The sequence below is a fragment of the Argentina anserina genome, chromosome 2 (assembly GCF_933775445.1).
Source record: "Argentina anserina chromosome 2, drPotAnse1.1, whole genome shotgun sequence".
Classification (NCBI taxonomy): Eukaryota; Viridiplantae; Streptophyta; class Magnoliopsida; order Rosales; family Rosaceae; genus Argentina; species Argentina anserina.
Window position 1 is genome coordinate 28,383,263 of NC_065873.1, and position 22,569 is coordinate 28,405,831.

General features: G+C 38.5%; 2 protein-coding genes across 2 annotated transcripts; both read left to right on the forward strand.

Moving 5' to 3' along the window:
• Positions 1-13,486: 13,486 nt before the first annotated feature.
• Positions 13,487-14,016, forward strand: LOC126784546 (uncharacterized). The gene has a single exon (XM_050510011.1). The coding sequence runs from the start codon at positions 13,496-13,498 to the stop codon at positions 13,811-13,813; it is 318 nt and encodes a 105-aa protein (XP_050365968.1). The 5' UTR covers positions 13,487-13,495; the 3' UTR covers positions 13,814-14,016.
• A 2,700-nt stretch (positions 14,017-16,716) lies between these two features.
• Positions 16,717-21,259, forward strand: LOC126785024 (L-ascorbate oxidase homolog). Its single transcript, XM_050510597.1, has 8 exons — positions 16,717-17,022; positions 17,124-17,233; positions 18,267-18,537; positions 19,416-19,518; positions 19,617-19,962; positions 20,090-20,455; positions 20,571-20,649; positions 20,758-21,259. Exons 1-8 carry the CDS (start codon positions 16,867-16,869, stop codon positions 20,968-20,970), a joined length of 1,644 nt encoding a protein of 547 aa, XP_050366554.1. The 5' UTR covers positions 16,717-16,866; the 3' UTR covers positions 20,971-21,259.
• The last annotated feature ends 1,310 nt before the right edge of the window (positions 21,260-22,569 follow it).

Here is a 22,569-nt window from a genome sequence, read left to right on the forward strand (position 1 = left end):
ATAGTTTCTCACCTTCTTCAATATCAGCAAATTTCAATTTTGTTGTTCTCTTTCGTGTTCAATAAATATAAAAGCTTTCATTGCATCTATATGCCAAATGGCCCTGTAGCCTTGGCTTCGTGGGCAGTTTCTGGCATCTTCCCTTAAACTAACATTTATTGCATAATTAGAGGATGCTGATATTAACCTCGAGCAATTCAGTACTTGTATGCCCTTGACTGTAGCTGGACTACTGAGCTTCGTGCATATCGTGTTGTCCCTTTGTTTTGGTTGGTCTACATCAGACTAATGGGCTGACAATGAGATTGTCTATATTTTACCATCTATGGGGCTTCAATAAGTATAAAGACATTTCATTGCTACCTAAGAATGTATGGAGTAATGGAGAGATAGTGTGTGTTTCCTGTTTATAATTTGCTTTCACATTACTAGCTTACTGTTATAGTTCTACTGTGTATTTACTTTTGATTGTGTTTCACCCTCCCTGCTGTATTGCTTTCCCCTTTATTCCAATTAAAGCTGTCCAAGAAAGTATTGTCATGTCATCAAATTCAAATTTTAAAGCCTGCTAAAATGACTAGTATACCAATCATTTTATATGTTTGAAATCTACAGGTTGTGGGATTGAGATTTGTGAGAAAGCAAAGCCTGTTTGTTTATCCATTTTGTGGTCTCACTACAACATTATTAGTCCCACCACACAAGTTCTGGATTTATCTTTTAAGTCTTTATTAATGTTATGCACAAACAGCTGTGCTACATAGACAACGATTTGCCTTGTGTGCTGGTTGATTTTAACCTCAGCATGCCCACTAATCACAGTTAATCGGTCCTACAACCCAGCCCTAAAGCCTTCCTGTTAAACCTGGCCTGATTTGTTGTTGGATTTGGTGCTGCATTTTTTAAATTCGTGTTTGGTTTATTCTTTGTTTCTCAAATTACTGAAATTAGTTCCAAATCACGTAAACATGTGTTATTTGGGGTAGGGGTCGACTTTTAGACATTAAAAAGCCGAAAACTGAACAAAACCGCAACGAACTGATATTGAGAAGCTGAAACTGAGCAAAAGTGCTCTTCAGTTTTAGAAATAACATCAAACTGAATAATTTAACATTTAATGTCGCTCTATCTGGTGCATAACTTAATGTCGTACTGCCCCGGTAACATTTAACAATTTAATCTTCACACAGTTCACATTACGTCAAGTTAGAGCATGTTGCCAACTGATAGTGTTTACATGAACTTGTATTTGGCTACTATATGTCATGGTCAACTTATACTTGTATTTTTCAAACACATCAAACTAATTCCAGAAGAGAAGTCAATCCTACTTGGAATCTTCCACATGACCAAACAACGTACTGAAACATTGCAAAAATCAAAAGATATAGCTTGAATGGACTGCCGGTGATGAAATAAAATTCTTAACCACTTTGAAATACCCGGGGTGCTACAATTCTCTTCTTCTAAGCTTCTCTATATTCATCCCCTACCGCCGAGCTGCGTGGCATTATTAAATCGCAGAGTAATCAATTTACAAACGATCTAAAGAAGTATTCGCCGTGCAGATTGTTTGATTTCCATCCTCTTCATAGCTAGTTGTTCAACTTCCTTGGATCGAACTTTTGACAGGCTGCATGCTCATTAACTGAAAATTAGCAGGGTTTTCATCAATTTGATCCAACTAAACTCATTTGGATCGATATCGATGCATCTTCTGCACACTGATTCCACAATATCTTCGATAAGTTCGTACTCATACCTATACCAGAACGAATAGAAAAAAAGAGAAAAGATAATTTGTTACCATGGTCATCGATGAAGATATACTATGTAAATGTATTATAATGTTGTAAAATCAACACCATTGATAGAGTTTAGACAGGCCTTTGCTTGCTGACGATCTTTTTGGAGGGAATTTAATAGTTTAGTTTTTTTTTTGAGCAATTGACAGATTATTTTCATTCTCAACAAAAAATAACAGATTAATTAAGAGAAAATCATAGTTAAACCCAATAAAGGAGCACCTCTTTAAATCTAAGCCCACACTCATTTGTTCTATCATTCTACACCTAAAATCGTTTGAGAATGAACTTTTTGTATAACTCTAAAATACCCTTATAACATATAAAAAATTATATTAAATAATTTTCCTAATTTTAGGGTTTTACATCCATTTTGAATGTGAAACAAATCAATTCCATCCATAATTATTTCATTGTTGTTTCAAGATGAAATAATTGTATATTATTGAATGATATGTGGGCCTATATATAGGCATTACAAAACCACAATCCCGTAGGATTCGGAGTCCTAATCTATTACGGAGATGCTAATCTATCTCCTAACAGGAAACCTATTAGGCTAAGACACACACAAAGGTAGAATAATAATTCTTCCGGAACACTCCCCCTTGTGTCGCATGCCTAGGTTGCATGGTGCACACATCGTTGCCTCGGTAAAAACCTTGTCAAGCAAAATAAAAACCTCTTGGGTAAAAACAAAAGCTTGATCGAAGGGAAAAAGAGCACAACGCACCGTCTACATTTGATAGCATCATGTGAGGTAGACTCCCCGTGAAGTCTACGAAACAACTCCCCCTGACTAGTGTCATAATCATGGAGTACAAAGAACAACGTATACAACGTTCATTACATGCTTCTCAAACGTAGTTTAGGGCTAATGATTAATCATTAATCTAGCCGCATATCCTTAAATCATTCATGCTATACTTAGCCAAACTTAGATCTTAGGAAACAAGATTGCATAACAACTCAAAACAATAGTTTGCAATGAAAATCAGATTCTCTGATAGAATGACTTTCACTCACTTAAACAGCCATAACTTCTTCGTCAAAATAGGTATCAACGAACCGTAAAATGTTCTCAAAAGTAGACACCCGTGGCTTTCCAGTGACATAAGGTTCACAACCTAATCCGATCGGAGCAGTTTACACTACTCTGTCGAAGTTGACTGACTTGTAAATTTCCGGACAGAACTGTCCTACTTTGCTAAAACGGCCATAACTCACTCAATATGATAGCTATGAACAAATGGTTGGTGTCCTTGGAAATTAGACACATAGACCTTTCCAACGGTACCAATTTCATCATATTTCATCGAGCGAGCTGTCCTGTAGGTCTCGTTGAAGTTAACCTACGAAACTGGACAGATTCTGATTTGTCACATTTAATGTGTCTTTCGCGAAAAGAATGGGGGAATGGACCAATGAATGACTGATTTTGGTCCGAGACGGAACCGTACGCATCCTCTACGCTACCAGTATCGACTACTACACCAAGGCGTACGTTGATGTTGCTGGAGCTGCTGGCGGCGTTGGTGTGGATAGGATTTGTGTTGGTTCACTAAGTGTAGAACTAAACTCATGTCAAAGAAGCAATGCAAGTCCAATGACAATGCATAGGCGCATAGTTAATCACGTCATAATGAAAGCAATAGTGTCCCAACAACACTTACATATATGAATCTATAGCTCATTGAATCTCTTCATCATCTTTACTTAGACGGAATAGAGAATCAAGAATTAGCTTTCATATGAACACATATGGGTATGAGTTCTTGCAACCGATTGTACTACGTTCTCTCGAACGTCGCAATCTGATTACATAAGCTCTCCGTGGTCTGGAGGCATTTAAAGTCCCTCGAGCACTCTCATATCTGCGTCAATATCCCTTTACATATATTCTATGACCACTATCATATGCTGCAAATCAGTTTTCATGGACACTACTACTGATCAAGTAGCGGAAAGCAATTATGTCCATAACGAGAGAATATAACTCATCGTAGTCAATACTAGGATAATGAGACAATCTTTGCGCCATAAGTCCTGCATATATCGCATGACTTCATCTTTCTCATTACACTTATGAACAACGACCAATATAACAAGTCTAGTTCAGCCTATATTGATTCTTTCCACTTCGGTCAAGTTGCTCATCGTTGATACTTTACAACGGAATAAGAGCATAAGCGAATACATCATCAATCATGGGAGATCAATCTATTAAACACACGCACGCGCTGTATATGATCAATTTGTGAGATTTGTATTCTTCTCTAACATCAACAAAAGGAGTCTGTAGCGTCCCACATAAACTTAGTTGATACAAATGTTTAGAGAATATCTCTTGATGATGGGCGAAATACTTGTGCCTACGCATTTCGCTTCGTTCTGGTTTTGATTCCAGAGAATAATGGTCTCCCCCTCATCTAGGTAGGAGCCAAGACCGAAGCTATGACCCTTACTAGTCCATCTTGTGGTGCAATACCACGGGCGCCGACAACACCACAGCGTATGATGGTGTCATCGCCGGCTTCCTTCCCACTGTCAGGGATGGTGCCAACGGTGCTAGGACCAGGTCATATGAAATTCTCTCATATTCTGAGAGTTCCAACCTTACCGGCACATCACAGCATTTATGTGCGATCTCGTCACTTTTGCAATATCAGTAAAGTCATTGAGCATCGAATCTTTGACTTTGTGGAGATAAATAATGCGTTGCACATTTACTCACTTTGAGTAGTGCGGGATCTTAATGAGACATAGTGCCACACCACGTCAATTCCTGGCGTTAAAAGTGACAGTCTGCTAATATCACAGGATAGAGATCAACGGTTGTAGATTGGAAATAGCGGACAAGTGTTGGTGATTCATAAATCATAACCAACAAGAATACTTAATCGTTTCAAGTAGACCCATTGAGATAACTACAATAGAGGCACATAAACAACTTTAACCAAATAGGCGTTTAATGAAAAGAACGTTGGGATCGTATCCAGTAACCATCTGGTACGCACTAAACGCTTGGCAAGTTGTGGGTCTAAAACGAATAAGTGTCGCTGCATGCAACATCATTACATATCCCCATGCAAAAATCAGCAGGTTAGTACCCATAACCAAGTCCGAGCTCTGCTAGATTGTACAATGAATGAACATGAGGAATAATATGTTCAACGACGATCCTAGTAGATATGCAAAACGAAATCATCAAAGTCGTGGAGGTGAACTCTCAAACGGTATCCAATCAAATAGATTTGAGAGGATAGGAAGGGTGGTGAGCCCTTAGGATGATGATCATAGTTAAAAACTTTATCGAATGCAGCGTTTCTTGTGGAAAGCAAAGCGACGTGTGACCAACGCGTCGATGCTCTTAACCTATACCATATAAATACCGAAAAATGTATGTATTCGGTTGGATAGGGTCCACTAATGTCACCTTAAATACTTCGTAAGAATGGAATGTTCTCGGTTGGAGCCTTAGCAAATAAGGACTTCCTTGAAATCTAGCAAAAGAACAAGCTTTGCAAAATGAGTGATGGGCATCAGAGATTACCATGGAGGCATTAGAAAACACGGGAGGCATCACAAGCTCCTGTGAAGGATGGGATGCCACCACCGATGGCCTAAATGCCATGGAGCCGCCGAGAATGGCAGGCTCGGCCTCACCGTGCATGACACGGATAGGCACGGCCTCACCGTGTGGACCACGAATGAGGTGGTCCTCCAATCGCTTCGTGAACATGAAAAATAGATGATAATGTGAATTTCAAAAAACTCGAATCATCATATCTTGTTCAAAATGACAAAAAAACGATCATGTCAAAACTGAGCAGACAGCAAAACCGAATCCATGATTCAAAGAATATTGAGTTACTTATAGCTACTGCTGCAGACAAGCAAAGCTATGTATGCAGGCTAACAAAGCTACTATCTAAGCTTGAAAAAGCTATTGTCAATGAAATTTGACAGATTTATTCCTCTCCATTCTTAACACAAATATCAAGATGAAAATCCATCATTGGCATGTATGGCCTTTAAAACTTAGCAAGGCACGAAGATATAGAACACAATCTCCGCACGAGATCCGTAAAACAACTACCTGCGCCGTAGGACAGTGTGGGTGGTTACGCAATTAGCAAGACACTCGATTTCACGCCGGGACATGCTCAAAATAAAATTAAGAGAGTCAACAACGCGATGAACTTCTCTAGACAATACGCCGTAGGATATTGTAAGAGGGGGATTGAAACAAATGTGCAATCCCATTGAGTGTATCACATGGTAATAGAACTACATTCTTCAACTTAAGAGTTGGAAAAACATGGTATTAGAGCAGTTGAATACCAAAAAATTTGGGTGGTAAAGACCATCCAATTGGTGCGGGTGGTCACCAATAATAATAAAATCGTTTGAGCTATGAAACGACTTGGAGAAAACCGGAAAATTAACCGAAAAACCATGTCAAAATAACTCAAAACCAGGTGAAATTTAGACTGGGAAAACGTGGCAGTAAAAACTGCTGGAAATAGGCCGGAAAAATGACGAGAAACGACGAAAAAATCGTCGGAAAACTCGTCGGAAACCGGCGGCGCAGATTGCCGGAAAACCGGCTGACGGCGGCCGGAAACTGACCGGTATGGAGGCCGGAACCTCAGGTCCGACAGGGGACGCTGGTAGGAACAGGGTGGCGGTGCCGGAAACGCCGGAATATGGCTGGAAGGTGGCGAATACGCCGGTAAAACGCCGGAAAACGTTCCGGAAATGCTAGAACAGTAACCGGGAAAAATGACTTCAATTTTGAAGTTCTGAGGTCCGTTTTCCAAATTTGAAGGTCCAAAATTACAATGTAGTGCGATTGGAGTCCCATGTAACCCAAAAACGGCCAATTTAAAAACCACGTGAGTTGCAAACGTTGACCATGCATGCTAAGCCAAGGCAAATAAAATTCTCACGAGTCAATCTTATAAACAAGAAATACGAGAAATTTTATAGAATATGTCAATATTTAATACAACACAACCAAACTTCCAATTCCAATAGATGACGTAAGCCAAAGTCGAGCAAGAAACATGGCAATGCCAACGTCATACTTGAAAAATAGTAAGCAAAAAACATAGTCAAAATAGATTGACTAATCAAAAGTCCGTAGCAACAAAATCTTGCATATCGGATTGGGCGGAGCCTTAGCCTGAGGCTCAAAAATGTGCTTACTTGAGAATGGAAGAATGTTACGTTTCCATCTCCAAAAGTCCCTCAAGAAATAGATACATGTGCCAAAAATGACATGCGTTTCTTGGATGTGGAGTATGCATCAAGGTCAACTCTGATAATACAACGTCATAGACGTTCATTAAATCACTTGAAGTGTGTCCCATAGAATTCGTTATTTTTGGGATCTTTTGTCAGCAAATAGTGTTGCATCAGAGTAATGAATCAATTCAAATAAATGAGTACGTAGACCTTGGAATTATCGTTTATAGACATGAGTTTAAGAAAACTCAAACATTCAAATAACAGTCGCGATGGCGACGCATCCATAAGAAACGAGGGTTGTATATGTTTCGAATAATCGAAATATTCAAGTATGTAACCGGAATTAGGAGGGTTGTGATGTATATGGTCACAAAATAATCAATGCATATCGGCGATTCTCATGATCGCACCCAAAACAGCGGTGTACTCAGACAACCACACGAAATCGATTTCTTCTCTTTAAATAATAACGTGACTCCCCCAGGACCGTCACACGAAAAAACGTCGACCAAGAGGGGAATCATATCCCTCTTTGGTCTCATCGGCGTTATAAGAAAGGCCGGAAAAGAAGACATGAAAAAGGCTAATAGCGCCCGATAATTTATATATATATGTTCAAAAGCAGCAACTTTAAGAAAAACATACTTGTTGGTTTGCCAAATAGACCGCATATAAGTAAATTGCTCTGCAAATCGATCGTCATGCATGAAGTTGCTTGATGAATTCCTTTTCGATCTTCGTCTGATGACATAAAAATCTTGGGAGGATACGATCAAAATTGTATGTAGATGACAAAAGTATCGTCCATCTCGGCATGAATGTCATCACCATAGTACGACGAGCAATGATTTTACCTATATGAGCACGTGAAATATCGTTAGAAATAAAAACGTGCCAATAAACATTTAAAGAATGAAATTGGAAAAAAGGAAAAGGAAAGGAAAATATAGTATGAAGCCCAAAAGGCTATTGTGCTCGGCAGTCCATAGGCCCAAAAGGGTAGAGAAGACGGGAGTAACTTCTCTTGAGCGAAGAGTTTGCTTGTGAAGTTCGCGTTTCTTGTGTAGATATGCGGGATGAGCAATTTTGAATCCTTTGATGCAGGGTCTTGCGGGGCAAAAGATGTTTTTGCGGAACAAATGCGGAGGAGACCCTGCGGGGCTGCGTGCAGGGGTGCATGCGTGCGTGCAGGGGCAGCGAGCAGGGCCTGCAGGGGCTGCGATGCGGGGGTAGCATGCAGGGGCTGCGCGCAGGGGTGTTGCAGGGGCAGCGTGCGGGGGTGTTGCAGGGGCAGCGTGCAAGGGCAGCGATACAGGGGCTGCAGCGGCGGCGAGGAGATGCCGGAGGCCGGCGGAGGAGAAGAGAAGAAAAAAAATTCTATGGCTCTAAAAGTTCAGGGTTTTAGAGCAAAGTGCGTGATAACGTGTTTCAGTATGAAATAATTGTGTATTATTGAATGATATGGGGGCCTATATATAGGCATTGCAAAACCACAATCCCGTAGGATTCGGAGTCCTAATCTATTACGGATATGTTAATCTATCTCCTAACAGGAAACCTATTAGGCTAAGACACACCCAAGGGTAGAATAATAATTCTCCCGGAACAATTGTATTAAATTCATATTACTAACATCAATTTGTGTGTGTGTATATAAATATATATTCATCACAAAATTCAGTTTTGCAACTTCATGTTCTTATATCAATGCAATTTTGCAAAATTTTACACAGTTCTTATTTTTCAAGCAATATGATTTATATGAGAAATTCATATAAAAGTATATGAGGTACTAAAAGATCTTGATTCAGTAAATGTTTCTTAATGTGAGGTACACATCTTGTTCTTGTTGAATTATCTTTTTCTTCTTTTTTAGGTATATTGTCATATTAATCCATTGTAAGGGGTAATATACAATTTTCTAGACAAGAATCATAGGTATATACATACATTATAACATATAATAAAGAGGTATATTAAACTTTCTCTGTATAAATGTCTTCCTCAATAAAAAGTAGAGTTCTATAGACGAGAATCATAGATATATATATACTAGAAATTCTAAGTGAACCTTATAAATAGATGATTCTCATTCTTATGTTGTAATTAAAGAGATACCTATTAATTATGTTAAACACTTAAACTCCTACGTACATTTAATTTAGGTTATAAAGAGATAAATGAAACTTAAAATATCCGTGTAAAAGACTATAATATAACAAGTTAACAACCTAATAATTTTCAAGTTTCACAAAAATTTACCTTCAAGATAGAAATCTTAAATCAGCAAAATATAAGTTTTACATTCATTATCTACCTTAATTTGAATATAATTTATTAGCAATAATGATGAGTTAAAAAAAAACTTGTAAAATCACATGCAATCTATAATTAAGGTAAAGAGAATGTAATACTAAAGTTGACTAATTAGAATTAAATAGTGATAATGTGTGATTTTTGTTAAAATGAAAGACAATCTAGTATCTTATTTGATAATATTTGAGTAAAAATTATAATTAAATGATATGCGAGTTTATTTTAAAAACATGTACTAAAAAATGGGTATAAAACTAGATACCACATTAATTAAACATTACAACATGTCCTAAAATTGATCAATCTAAAAGTTTTTTTTTCTCAAACAGCGACCATATTATCATATATTGATATGTAGGAAAGAAATATAAACATGGTGCATACCATTCCGCTGATATCCACCCAGCAATGCCGCTCAGTTTTGTAAAAGCGTTTCTCCACCTTTGCACTTTTGCTCTGTCTTCAACATAGTTGGTTTCATGCTTGTTAAAGGATTTTGCAAAAGCTCCTCTTTGATTTTTTACAGTTGTTGGCTTCACCTTATAAAATATGGGAAGAATTGTTATACCCTTGACTTCCATGCACTCCATAATTTTTGTGAGCTCGTCCAAACACCAAGTTGAAGAAGCGTACTTTGGTGAAAGGACAACGATGGCAACCCTCGACTCTTCGATTGCAGTCATGAGGTTCGAAGAAATGTTTGCGCCTCTTTCAAGTTCTTGATCCCTGAAAACTTTGAGTCCTCGTCTTTCTAGGGCTCTATACAAGAAGTGAGTGAAACCTTTGCGGGTTTCTCCGCTGAAGCTCAAGAAAGCATCATACTTCCATGAGTTCCATCGATGTGTTTTGGAGCATTGGGAATGGGTACCAAATAATGTGCTCCCTACATATACACAATAGATTACCACGAGCAATTTTGCGAACCTAATTTTCCAGATCTTTGCAAATATAGATTTGCAGAGAAAGAATAAATTTAAAACTGCATGCATACTTTTTCTCAACGCTACTCCCATCTTAGCTTCCAGGGACGGGACTAGGCCGACTAGCCGACTCAAGTAGGAACGAGGGGTATAACTATTACTACTATACGATAAATGCCTTCCGTGGCATTAAATTACTGTATGTTGAAAGAAACTGAGCTAGCGTAAGGAAAAGATAATAGGAAGAGGAGGATATTGATAGGTACATATGGTGGCAGATTCATCATAGAGGAGGCAATGTAGGCATGGCTAGGAGAAGTAGTGTTACCAAAAACTTGGGACGTTAGGGTACGGGTACGCGATACAAGTACTTGTATAGGATACGCTAAGGGTATGCTTCAAGTAAACAAATTTATATTAAATAAAAATATTTTTGTATTCCCACAGATTTTATTAACCTTAATATATAGACAAATAAGAGAATTTGGAAGTTTGTTGGTAAGTAATTATAAATAAATAAAAGTTAATTTAGAATGAATGAGAATGGTTTAAGAGCCAGATAAGCATTTTATCTTTGGATAAGCATAATAATTAACTAATACAAAAACCATCAAAATACCAAAAGAGTCCTAAGAAAGTCGTGATACGCTGAAGATAGCGACTCAGGTCGCTGAAGTACCGCGATTGGGTACGCTCGATCAGGAACGGAGATCGCAGGGAGGATCAGCGTTTCCGACAACACTGAGGAGAAGAGAAATATATAGAATGGACGTTTATCTGGCATCTGATGAGGTGCCTAGGTGCTTAATTAGTACTTCATCAGATGAGGATAAAGGTCTAAAGACACTGTCTCATATATACAGGTCTGAGAACTAGCTACTTGAAATAAAATGACAGAGATAGAGGGAGTCAACTGCTTTAAATTGTACTGAGCTGACAAATGTTTCCTTGAAGTTAGTGTGGATGTCGATAATAGACGATGAAAGATGAGCTGATAATCGTAATACTAGCTATAACTATTGTCTTTTTCTGTCATTTTACGTTTCTCATAGTGCAGCTGCTTTCTCATGTATAGCTAGCCTCTGAGAAAATTATTTAAGAAACAGTGTAGAGTGTCGATAATAGACGATGAAAGATGAGCTAATAATTTTAATGCTACCACCAACTATTATCCTTTTTTTTGTCATTTTACGTTTCTCATAGTGCGACTGCATTGTGAAAACCATCCAACACTATACTCAGCATGAAGCATCAATAGTATCATGGCGTTTAAGCCAAAAATGTCAACCACATATAGTCTGCTTTTCTCATGTACAGCTAGCCTCTGAGAATATTATTTAAAAAACAAGACAAGATAAGCAAAACAAATGTTGAACAAAGTAAGTTTGTTGTTGTCCTAGGTGTATATTTTAAACGATACTATTTATGTAAGAGTTTCTTCGCAGATGCTGCTAGTGTTAATACATTACAGGTTTAGAAGCCAGTACTTAATGAATACTTAATTGCTAAAGCGCTTCAACATTACATAAGTTCGATGAATGACAATGTCTGCCATTTTGATTTTTTTTTTTGAATAAATGGCTTGTGCGGAAGTCTTAATAAATGAAATTGTCGAATGTAAATTGGTGACATAAAGCTTGAACCCCTTATTATAAAGATCTAAAATAATATCAGAGATTATTACAAACATACTCAACGAGGTACCAACTAGCAAAGAGTACGCTGATAGCTACTCTATTTGTTTTAATATAGAGTTGACATACCAGAAAGACAACTCGACTACTGCGAAGCATAGTTGCAATTTTGAATAAAATGGGTTGTCCAGCTACACTGACACCTTAATTAATGAAATTGTCGAACTGAAAGAGAGACATTAAACCTAAACTCTCTGTCTACAAAGACCTAAAATCATAAATCTCTACAATAAACATGTTCAATGAGGCACCTACTGTCCACCAGTACTTGATTAGTACTACATTGTGTGTCACTGATTTATGAATTATGATTTAATCACTCATGCATTTTAGTTATTAATAATAATTTACTTTTTTCTTTTATCATGTACAACAACAAATAATACGGTATAGATGAGAGGCTAAACAAGATTGAATTGTTGTACAGAAATTCTGGAATTAGAAGTGTATTCATTTAGTCTGCTATCAAAATGTCTTCGTACGCCTGCTCATTCACTATTTCATTGCCAAGTCGAGACCTTCTGTTGGCATTTGTATCTCTGAGTGCAAGTTAACTGAATAACTTGCTTGGTCGACCTTTGAGTTTTATCATACTAGCTCAATCACTCTCACCGATATTCAAAATTTTGATAGCTAAAGCAACATCCTGGACGACTAAATGATCTAGTGAAACTAAGCCTTGTTGCTAACTACAGTTTTCTGTAGCCATGAATTGCTTCTAGAATCTGATCATATGTATTTTTTTACTGTACAGAAATGGTGCAAGGCTTGTGTTTTGCTTGAGGGCCTGAATAAGGGCTTGCCGAAGCTAGGAATTGGTCGGAATCGGGGAGTTAATAACAATCAGAAGAAGGATACGAAACAAAGTAATGGAACTAAAAGTATTGAGAACAAACAATTGTGGGACTTTGGACTACTTCTGATATAGTATCAGATAACGGCAGTCGCGTGGGCAGTTAAAGAAACCAAATGAAGTAGTTGAATGCTCTTTGTGACTGTCAAGAGGAATGATAAAGAGCTTCAAGGGAAATATACTTAATCTTCCTCTTTTTCCAATCAGAGTAGACAGATGAATTGCCTCACTCAATGTGAAATTGTGAATGGTCAGTATTGAAGTTCCAGAATCCTCATGCATTGGTTTCATGTAACATTAATTTTGCGTTTCATTCTATCCAGGACTGTTTACTAAAACCAGGTTGGGTAGAATTAATTGATGTATCATGTTCCAATTTTATACTGATAAATAGTAGAAGACATTGTAATATAATATGAATCGAAAGCAAGGCTACAACATTTGCAGTATTTAGTATTCTTTAGACTGTTGTTTTATTTGTACCTCGGTGTGTAGAATGAAAATAAAAATTAAATTGTAAACACGAAGAAAAAAGAATTGGTTTGTAAAGATCGTTCACGTGATTGGCACGTGATTTATAGTGTGCAAGGAACGAAAATAAGGGAGAAGGTTCTGTCCAGTCTACACCATCACTCTCTTGCAAAGTCTGAAGTCATGGCCGCACCACCACCGCCGGGCTCAGCCCCCGGCTTCCGAAAACCGTTAGGGTTCTGGAAAAACGCGGTGAAGCGCAAGGACAGCTTCATCCAATTCTTCGCAATGACCGGGATCCTGCTTCTAAGTATGAGATCGCTGGGCCAGAAGTACCGCCTCCACGATCTAGAGGAGGACACGGCGGCGCTGAAAGAGGAGAAGGAAACCCTAGACAACCGAATGAGCAACATCAAGAGAGACCTCCTCCACGAAGCCTCTATGGACCCCACTGGTGCCTTCGCCGCCAGGCTCCGCCGTCTCTTCGGCGACCAACAGTGAGTTCCGGACGAAGCCCCAACCCTGTGAGTAAGCGGAAATGAAGTTGAGTTTTGAGAATTTGGATGCTCAATTTAGTGGAAGTGCTTGTTTGATCTTCAATTTTAGGATGGGATTAATAATTGGAATTCCATATGACATTTGCTACTCATGGCTTCATATTACACTATTTGGTATTTAAATTGAAATCAGAGAATAGGAGGCAAGTTATAGAGTTGTTTGTTTTAAAGCCATTCCAGGTAAAGTTGAGGGTTCTAGTTCTTTTGCAGTTTTTCTTATGAAAGCTTTAGGATACATGAGCCAATGAAGTTGTAGGTTTGTGTAAGACATTTAACAATCCGTTTGCAATGTGAAGCTAGCAGTAATTGAGTTAGGTAAGGAAAGAAAGCATATGGTCTTTGATTTTGATCTTATATTATAATTGTAGTTGTATTCCAATAGATGTGTTCTCAATTTCTCATCGCTTCTTTCATTTTGCTTGAATTTGAAGCGTGGACTTATCAAAGTCTTGAGTAGCTTCTTGGCAGAATTATACCAGATTGTGTTGATGTGCATGAATTTTGTATGACTATAGATATGCTCAAATATAGGTAGGTGATATACGTAAACACGTAAAATCTTTGAAGTGTCACCTGCATCTATCTCTACAATCTAGCCATATCTTAGATTCTTGTTTGTCTCAGTGCGTAAGTAGGCTGGTTGGATTATGATTACTTTTGGACAGCCCGATGATTGTGAGTTGATTAGAATTAGTTTGGGAGGAGTAAATTGGCGAGCTGTCCAAATAGAATGTCAATTAAGTCATGAATTAGAGAACCATAGTTTCTCACCTTCTTCAATATCAGCAAATTTCAATTTTTTTTTGTGTGTTCAATAAATATAAAAGCCTTCATTGCATTTATATGTCAAATGGCCCTGTAGCCTTGGCTTCGGGGGCAGTTTCTGGCGTCTTCCGTTAAACTAACAGTTATTGCATAATTAGAGGATGCTGATATTAACCTCGAGCAATACTGTACTTGTATGCCCTCGACTGTAACTGGACTACTGAGCTTCGTGCATATCGTGTTGTCCCTTTGTTTTGGTTGGTCTACATCAGACTAACATTGTCTATGTTTTACCATCATATGGGGCTCCAATAAGTATAAAGACATTTCATTGCTACCTAAGAATGTATGGAGTAATGGAGAGGTAGTGTTGTGTTTCCTGTTTATAATTTGCTTTCACATTACTAGCTTACTGTTATAGTTTCTACTGTGTATTTCCTTTTGGTTGTGTCTCACCCTCCCGGCTGTATTGCTTTCCTCGTTTTTCCAATTAAAGCTGTCCAAGAAAGTATTGTCATGTCATCAAATTCAAATTTTGAAGCCTGCTAAAAATGACTAATATACCAATCATTTTATGATTTTGAAATCTATAGGTTGTTGAATTGAGATTTGTGAGAAAGCAATGTCTGTTTGTTTATCCTTTCTGTGGTCTCACTACATGATTATTAGTCCCACAGAAGTTCTGGATTTCTCTTTTTTAAGTCTTTATTAATGTTACACACAAACAGCCGTGCTACATAGACGTTGATTTGCCTTGTATGCTGGTTGGTTTAAACCTCAGCATGCCCACTAATCACGGTTAACCTGTCCTGCCACCCAGCCCTAAAGCTTCTTGTTAAACCTTGCCTGATTTGTTGTTGGATTTGGTGCTGCATTTGAAATTCGTGTGCATTTGGTTTATTCTTTGTTTCTCAAATTACTGAAATTAGTTCCAAACCGCGTAAGCATGTGTTATTTGGGGGCCTAGCCTGCCACGTTCTGAGCCATGTGCATCCTAAATTTGGTCACTTTAAGAAGTAGAACTGTGGAAGACTGGAAGTGTATTTTAGTTGCCTGCTTTGGAAAACTTTGGTTAGATTGTACTTCCCGCTCGTGTTTATACTTCCTATCTGCTTTGCTGGCACCTCTACGTCGACAAACAATTCACTGATTTCAGGCACATTGGTTCAGACTTCAGAGTAAGCCAAGATTAATAACCCTGAAAAAGTAAAATTGAAAACTACCACGTGAAGATGTATCTTAAGGAAGAGCGTGTCCCAGTTCATTTAACTATCATCACTTCTCATCTTCATCTGCGGCGTCGGAGACAAACTACCATCATTGTTAGTGGTAAGATCTGTTCGAACACGAGTTGGAAATTAAGTAGGCACGAAGTGTATGATCCGTGATATGTAATTGAGGGTAAGTTCGAAATGAGGAGTCATATGCGATCTCATTAGACCTTTTTACTCAACCTGTTCTTAAATATAGTAATGAGCTTTAATGCAATTTTCACGGCTCACAAACAACGTCTCGTAGTGCTTCTTAGGTCCATAGAGTAGATCTCTGGTTTGGTTGCATTATCAACCCTTCACTAGATTAAGATTAAGAGGGGGGAATGGGCAAGTGAAGGTCGGAGAAGAAATGGTTGACTGGACTATTAACTACTGAAGTAATGACTGATGAGTGATGAGGGCTAGAAGGGGCCCTATTTGTAAAAAACTGGTCACAAAATCCACATGCACTCGCTAATTGGTTTTGGATGCCGCCAAAATGAAGCCACCACCGCCCCCCTGGTCACAGTGAGTTCCAATCCAAAACCACCTTGCCATGTGGGGAGACAACAACACACACTACTTCAAATTTCCCAATTTCATAATGCATATATGAATAATGCCCCCACCGACACCGCAATTTTCATTTTCTCCTCATTTTTCCAATATTCTCAATTTTACAAAAAATAAAATGCAAAACAAAATCTGATTTTCCTTTTTCCTTTTTCCCTCTCTTTTTTGCGGCCAAGCTATAGTCACCTCTCTCTCTCTCTCTCTCTCTCTCTCTCTCTGTACCGCACTTAAATACACACTTGCCGAGCCCCCATCCAGAGTCCTTGTCACTCGTCGGTGCTCTTAAAGTCACTCTTCTCTCCCCCAGCTAGCATTTCTCTCTTTTCCCACTCTATAATCCAAGAGGCAAAATCTCTCTGCCTCTGGGAGAAGGATTCTTCATCTTGTTATATACCCCCTTGTCAAAATGCCGCTAAACTTGGCGGGAGGTGCCATTTCGGCACTGCTATACCTCAGCCTCACCGCCACTCTCTTCGCCGTAGTCACCGCTGAAGATCCCTACAGATTCTTCCAGTGGAATGTCACTTACGGCGACATCTACCCGCTCGGTGTTCGCCAAATGGTAATATATAGCTCGTATATATAAGTTGTATGATCCGCAAGACAAAAAGTTGTGCCCGTTTTTGATCTCATTGAAATTGATCGGATCTGGTTGTTTTTCAGGGAATACTAATCAACGGCCAGTTCCCCGGCCCGGATATTAACTCCGTCACCAATGACAATCTCATTATCAATGTCTTCAACAGCTTGGACGAACCTTTCCTCCTCTCATGGTACACTTTCACTCTCTTTCAGTATATTAGGCCTAATTGTCTATAGCTAATTATTCGGCTTGTGGAAAAGTACAAAATTACCCTAGCTAATCCTTATTATAAGCCTTTGATCAGAGTGCGGGGTGAGGACATTTTCGTTACTGTAGTCATGTGATTCCTTTCTTAATACCGCCAGCCTTCGTCGGCGTAGCTGGTACTGCACGTACATTAGGTTTTGTTGATTAAAGAGAATGTATGACGCCTCTGTTGGATTTACGTGCATTTTTAATAAGCAAAAGAACTAAGAACAAGTAAAAGCATCAGTATTCCGGTGACGGAGAAGACCGCCGGTTTCGACTTTGAGTTAGATCTGAGTGTGCAGTGCCTATAGTTTCTTTATTTAGTGATCTGTTAATAGAGGACGTGGATCTGGTCACTTTTATTAGTAATAGATCGATACTTGTTCAGATTACCTGATTTAGATTTACTGATGTTGATATTTCCCTTGATGATTGAGAAAACCTTTCTTTTTTGTGAAAAGAGTCAGAGAGACTGAGGGCATTTATGTGATTCGCATGTGAGATTAGGTGAGCAATTATGTAGGCTTGAGCGCTTGGCGGCTTAATGCACTTGTGACCCTGTGGAAAATGAATTTTATAAAAGGATAATATAAGGGTGATCTTCATGGAGAGAGTTATTAATATATTTTTTTTTTGAAACGAAGAGAGGTATTAATTTTAGTGGTTGAGATTGATAATTTCTAAAAATGACTAAATTATAACTTGTCCTTGGCTGAGTTGGCTCCTTGTTGAGGTTGTTGAGGAAGAGAAAGCAACTTTTAGCTAAATCCACCACTAAAAAGAAAAAGAAAATTACCTTTGAATCTTGGTCTCTTCTTGGGTATGGTATGAAAACAACCTCCTTGATATAGATGGAAATTAATTGTCTTGAGAAAGGCATTAGAACAGTTGATATAATTGCAAAACAGCTAGTAAATAATGATGTGATTAATCTGGTGAATAATGTTTGATGTTTGGTTGTTGTGAAAATGAAGGAATGGTATCCAGCAAAGACATAACTCATTTCAGGATGGTGTATATGGAACAACTTGCCCAATACCACCAGGGAGGAACCTGACATACATTCTCCAAGTGAAGGATCAGATTGGGAGTTTCTACTACTTCCCTTCCCTTGCATTTCACAAGGCCGCCGGTGGTTTCGGAGGCATCAGAATTCTCAGCAGGCCAAGGATTCCGGTTCCTTTTCCGGATCCCTCCGGTGACTATACCGTTCTCATTGGAGATTGGTACAAATCTAACCACACGGTAAAATATCTTTACTTTGTCTTCATCCACTACTGTCATTACTAGTACTTGCTGAGGATGGCAAAATGAATGTTCTAGCTTCTCAGTGCTGGCATTACTTTTTTTCATTCTTTGGACAGCTGAGTTTGTTGACTTGTGTGCTCTGGTGTGTCGGTAAAACATGTGTTTCTTATTCCAAAATAAAAAAGAAGACAAACAAAACAAAACAAAAAAAATTCATGTGATTTGTCTGTCTTTTTTTTTTTTCTCTTTCAATTAAACAGGCATTAGAAACCCACTAAGTACTCAAAACACCCAAACCAAAATTCTGATTGTATATATATTTTTTTCTCGTCAAGAACTTGACCTGTATTGCAAACCATGTATAAGTAGATCGTACGCGTGTGACATGTAGTATGTGCTCACAGTCTTCAGATGACATATCTGTTACCTAAATGTTGCTCACACATTCTCTCCTTAGTAAATTTGACTCATTCCTGAAATTCGTAGGCTTATTGATCTGAGGGCCATGGATAACTTATGTGCACAGATCCGTGGTCCAAAATGTAGCGCTGTCAGTATATGCATGTTTCCTTCTCTACCTACCCATTGCAAATTCAAGTGTTTTGATGTCAGAACTTATTTGCTATCTACATGTATTTGCTTGCAATTTCTACTATTTTGAAACAATGGACCTGAAAAAACAATTTGTCTGAGTATGGCCCACACACTTTAATAATAAGCAAAAGCCCGGGTCCGCAATTATTAGGGCCTGCAAGTGTTTGTTTTTGGCTGAAGCTCAAGGACGAGTGGTTGAAAAGAACCTTATTGATTTTGATTGCTGTTTACGCCATTTGGATTAAATGATTAATAATTGCTGATTCACTTGATTTGTGTAGACCTTGAAAGCTCATCTTGATGCTGGTAAGAAGCTGCCTTTCCCTGATGGAATCCTTATCAATGGTCGCGGGCCCAATCAGTTTTCTCTCACTTTTGAGCAAGGTGTGTCTTGGATCTCATTCAGTTATTTCAGTGCTTCCAAATGTTGATACCAAGACTTCAATATTAAAGTTACCATTGTGTGTGTTTTGTCCATTCAGGAAAGACTTACCGGCTTAGGATATCCAACGTTGGGTTACAACACTCGCTCAACTTCCGCATTCAAGACCACAAAATGAAGTTGGTGGAGGTGGAAGGAACACACACCCTCCAAACTACCTACTCATCTCTTGATGTACACGTTGGCCAATCTTACTCCGTTCTAGTAACAGCTGATCAGCCCGGACATGACTACTACATTGTGGTTTCCTCTCGTTTCAGCACACCGATCCTCACCACCACCGGCATTCTTCATTACAGCGGCGCTGGGGGACAAGTCTCTGGCCCGCCCCCAGGTGGGCCTACCATCCAAATTGACTGGTCTTTGAACCAGGCTCGCTCTATTCGGTACTAGCCTATTCCATTTTTTAGATGCATTATTCCCATTATCATTAGGAAAACTGTATGTATATCTAAAAAAAAGGGGTATAGTGTATCAGTATGTCTTCAAAACCTAATGCATTTGTTGTTTCAGGACGAATCTTACAGCAAGTGGACCAAGGCCGAACCCACAGGGATCATACCACTATGGACTCATTAACTTAACCAAAACCTACATCCTCGCGAGTTCTGCTGGTCAAATAGATGGCAAGCAAAGATATGGAATCAACAGTGTGTCCTTTGTCCCAGCAGACACTCCATTAAAGCTTGCTGACTACTACCAAATCAGTGGAGTTTTCCGTGTTGGAAGCGTCTCAGACAGGCCTACTGGTGGTGGATTGTACCAAGACACATCAGTTTTGGGTGCTGATTATAGAACATTCGTAGAAATTGTGTTCCAAAATGACGAAGATATAGTTCAGAGCTATCATCTTGATGGTTATCAGTTCTTTGTTGTTGGGTAAGCAGTTAAGCACATTTTCCTGTTTTTATTTTCCTTCATTTCTGGGTGCTGGTTATAGAGGTCCATGCTAATCTACTCTCCTTTATCTTGCTGCTTCTTAATTTATTTGTAGCATGGATGGAGGCCAGTGGACAACTGCTAGTAGGAATGGGTACAATCTCCGAGATGCAGTGGCTCGTTCCACCACTCAGGTAACTCCTTGGTCTACTTTGGACTTTGTTATTGCAGCAAATCTCAGGTGAAGCCAGAATCCTAAATGTAGACTATTCGTTCTTTCTAACGAAGATTCATTTATGAAGGTATATCCTGGTTCATGGACAGCAATATATCTTTCACTTGATAATGTGGGAATGTGGAACTTAAGGACCGAGTTCTGGGCACGACAGTACCTTGGACAGCAATTGTATTTCCGTGTTTATACGACATCAACTTCAATCAGGGATGAATACCCTATTCCAAGAAATGCACGTCTTTGTGGGAGAGCAAGTGGCCGACGCACACGACCCCTCTAGAGTCCACTCCAGCAACTGAGCAAAGTGTGATTAGCCCTGTCTAGCTTAGTGTGTGGAGGATGAAGCCGTGAAGGTGGAAGAGTAGAGTGTTGCTTCTGATTCGTTCCTGGTTCGCCTTTTTATTACTATTTATGATGTGAAACACGGAGCATTCATGTACCATTTCAACTGAGGAAGACCTCAGCTCGAGGTCATATTCTTTCTAGACCAGATTGTCATTCCCTTTAAATTGTCATGTTTCAGGTTTTATATACCTAAATTAATCACTTATGATAAGGTTAGGTGACCGTGTAGTTGCCTCGCAACAATTTCATTGATATATTGATATATATGAGTATGCTTGGCTATTGATATAACAAAATATAAATTTCAGAAATTTTATGGAGAATGTGACTTCAACCTTTGTTCTTGTTATGATAGCTTTCACGGGAACTAGTTAGTAATTTTTTTTAGAGTTTTTTTCACCAACCGTCCCTCAATTTTGGTGTACCTACCAATGTGATACCTCAACTCTTAAACGTACCAATGTGATACCCAGACTCTAGTATTGCTATCATTGAAGTACTTCCGTCAGTTTTTTTCAACTTCTCTATCATCTTGGTGACGTGGCAAGTACGTGAGGCCTACAAAGAGGGTTAAAAGATAAAATTAACCCCATCTGAGATGAGCAATGTTTTTCCCGCCCTTTACCTTGAGAAAGACACACAATAATTCCAATTTTGGCGCCAATTTTCCCTCCTTACTCCTTAATTTGTGTCTCTTATCTAAACTAAAGAACTACTGCCAACCAGTCGACTACAATCTGATAAAACCTAGATCAATCTCATTTTCTATTTTTACCCTATCACTTGTTAAACTAACAGAATAAATATAGAAATTTATATGGAACATCTCATTTCCACAATCTCATAAGAATATAGAAACACATAACTTAACGAAATTCAAATACATGTTTAAGTACCATTAGTTCTTACAAGCAAAAATCATGGCAGATCAACATAAAAGGTGGCAACTAATGGTACTTAAGCATGTATTTGAATTTTGTTAAGTTATGTGTTTCTATATTCTTATGAGATTGTGGAAATGAGATGTTCCATATAAATTTCTATATTTATTCTGTTAGTTTAACAAGTGCTAGGGTAAAAATAGAAAATGAGATTGATCTAGGTTTTATTAGATTGTGGTCGACTGGTTAGTGGTAGTTCTTTAGTTTAGATAAGAGACACAAATTAAAGAGTAGGGATGGAAAATTGGCGCCAAAATTAGAATTGTTGGGTGTCTTTCTCAAGATAAATGGCGGGAAAAACATTGCTCCTCTCATATGGGGTTAATTTTGTCTTTTAACCCTCTTTGTGGGCCTCACGTACTTGCCACGCCACCAAGATGACGGAGAAGTTGAAAAAAACTAACGGAAGTACTTCAATGATAGCAATACTAGAGTATGGATATCACATTGGTACGATTAAGAGTTGAGGTATCACATTGATAGGTACACCAGAATTAAGGGACTGTTGGTGAAAAAAACTTTTTTTTTATACTATTCTGCAAGAACGGGATCATACAATTTTGTACTAGTCCCAGAATTACCATCGAATTTGA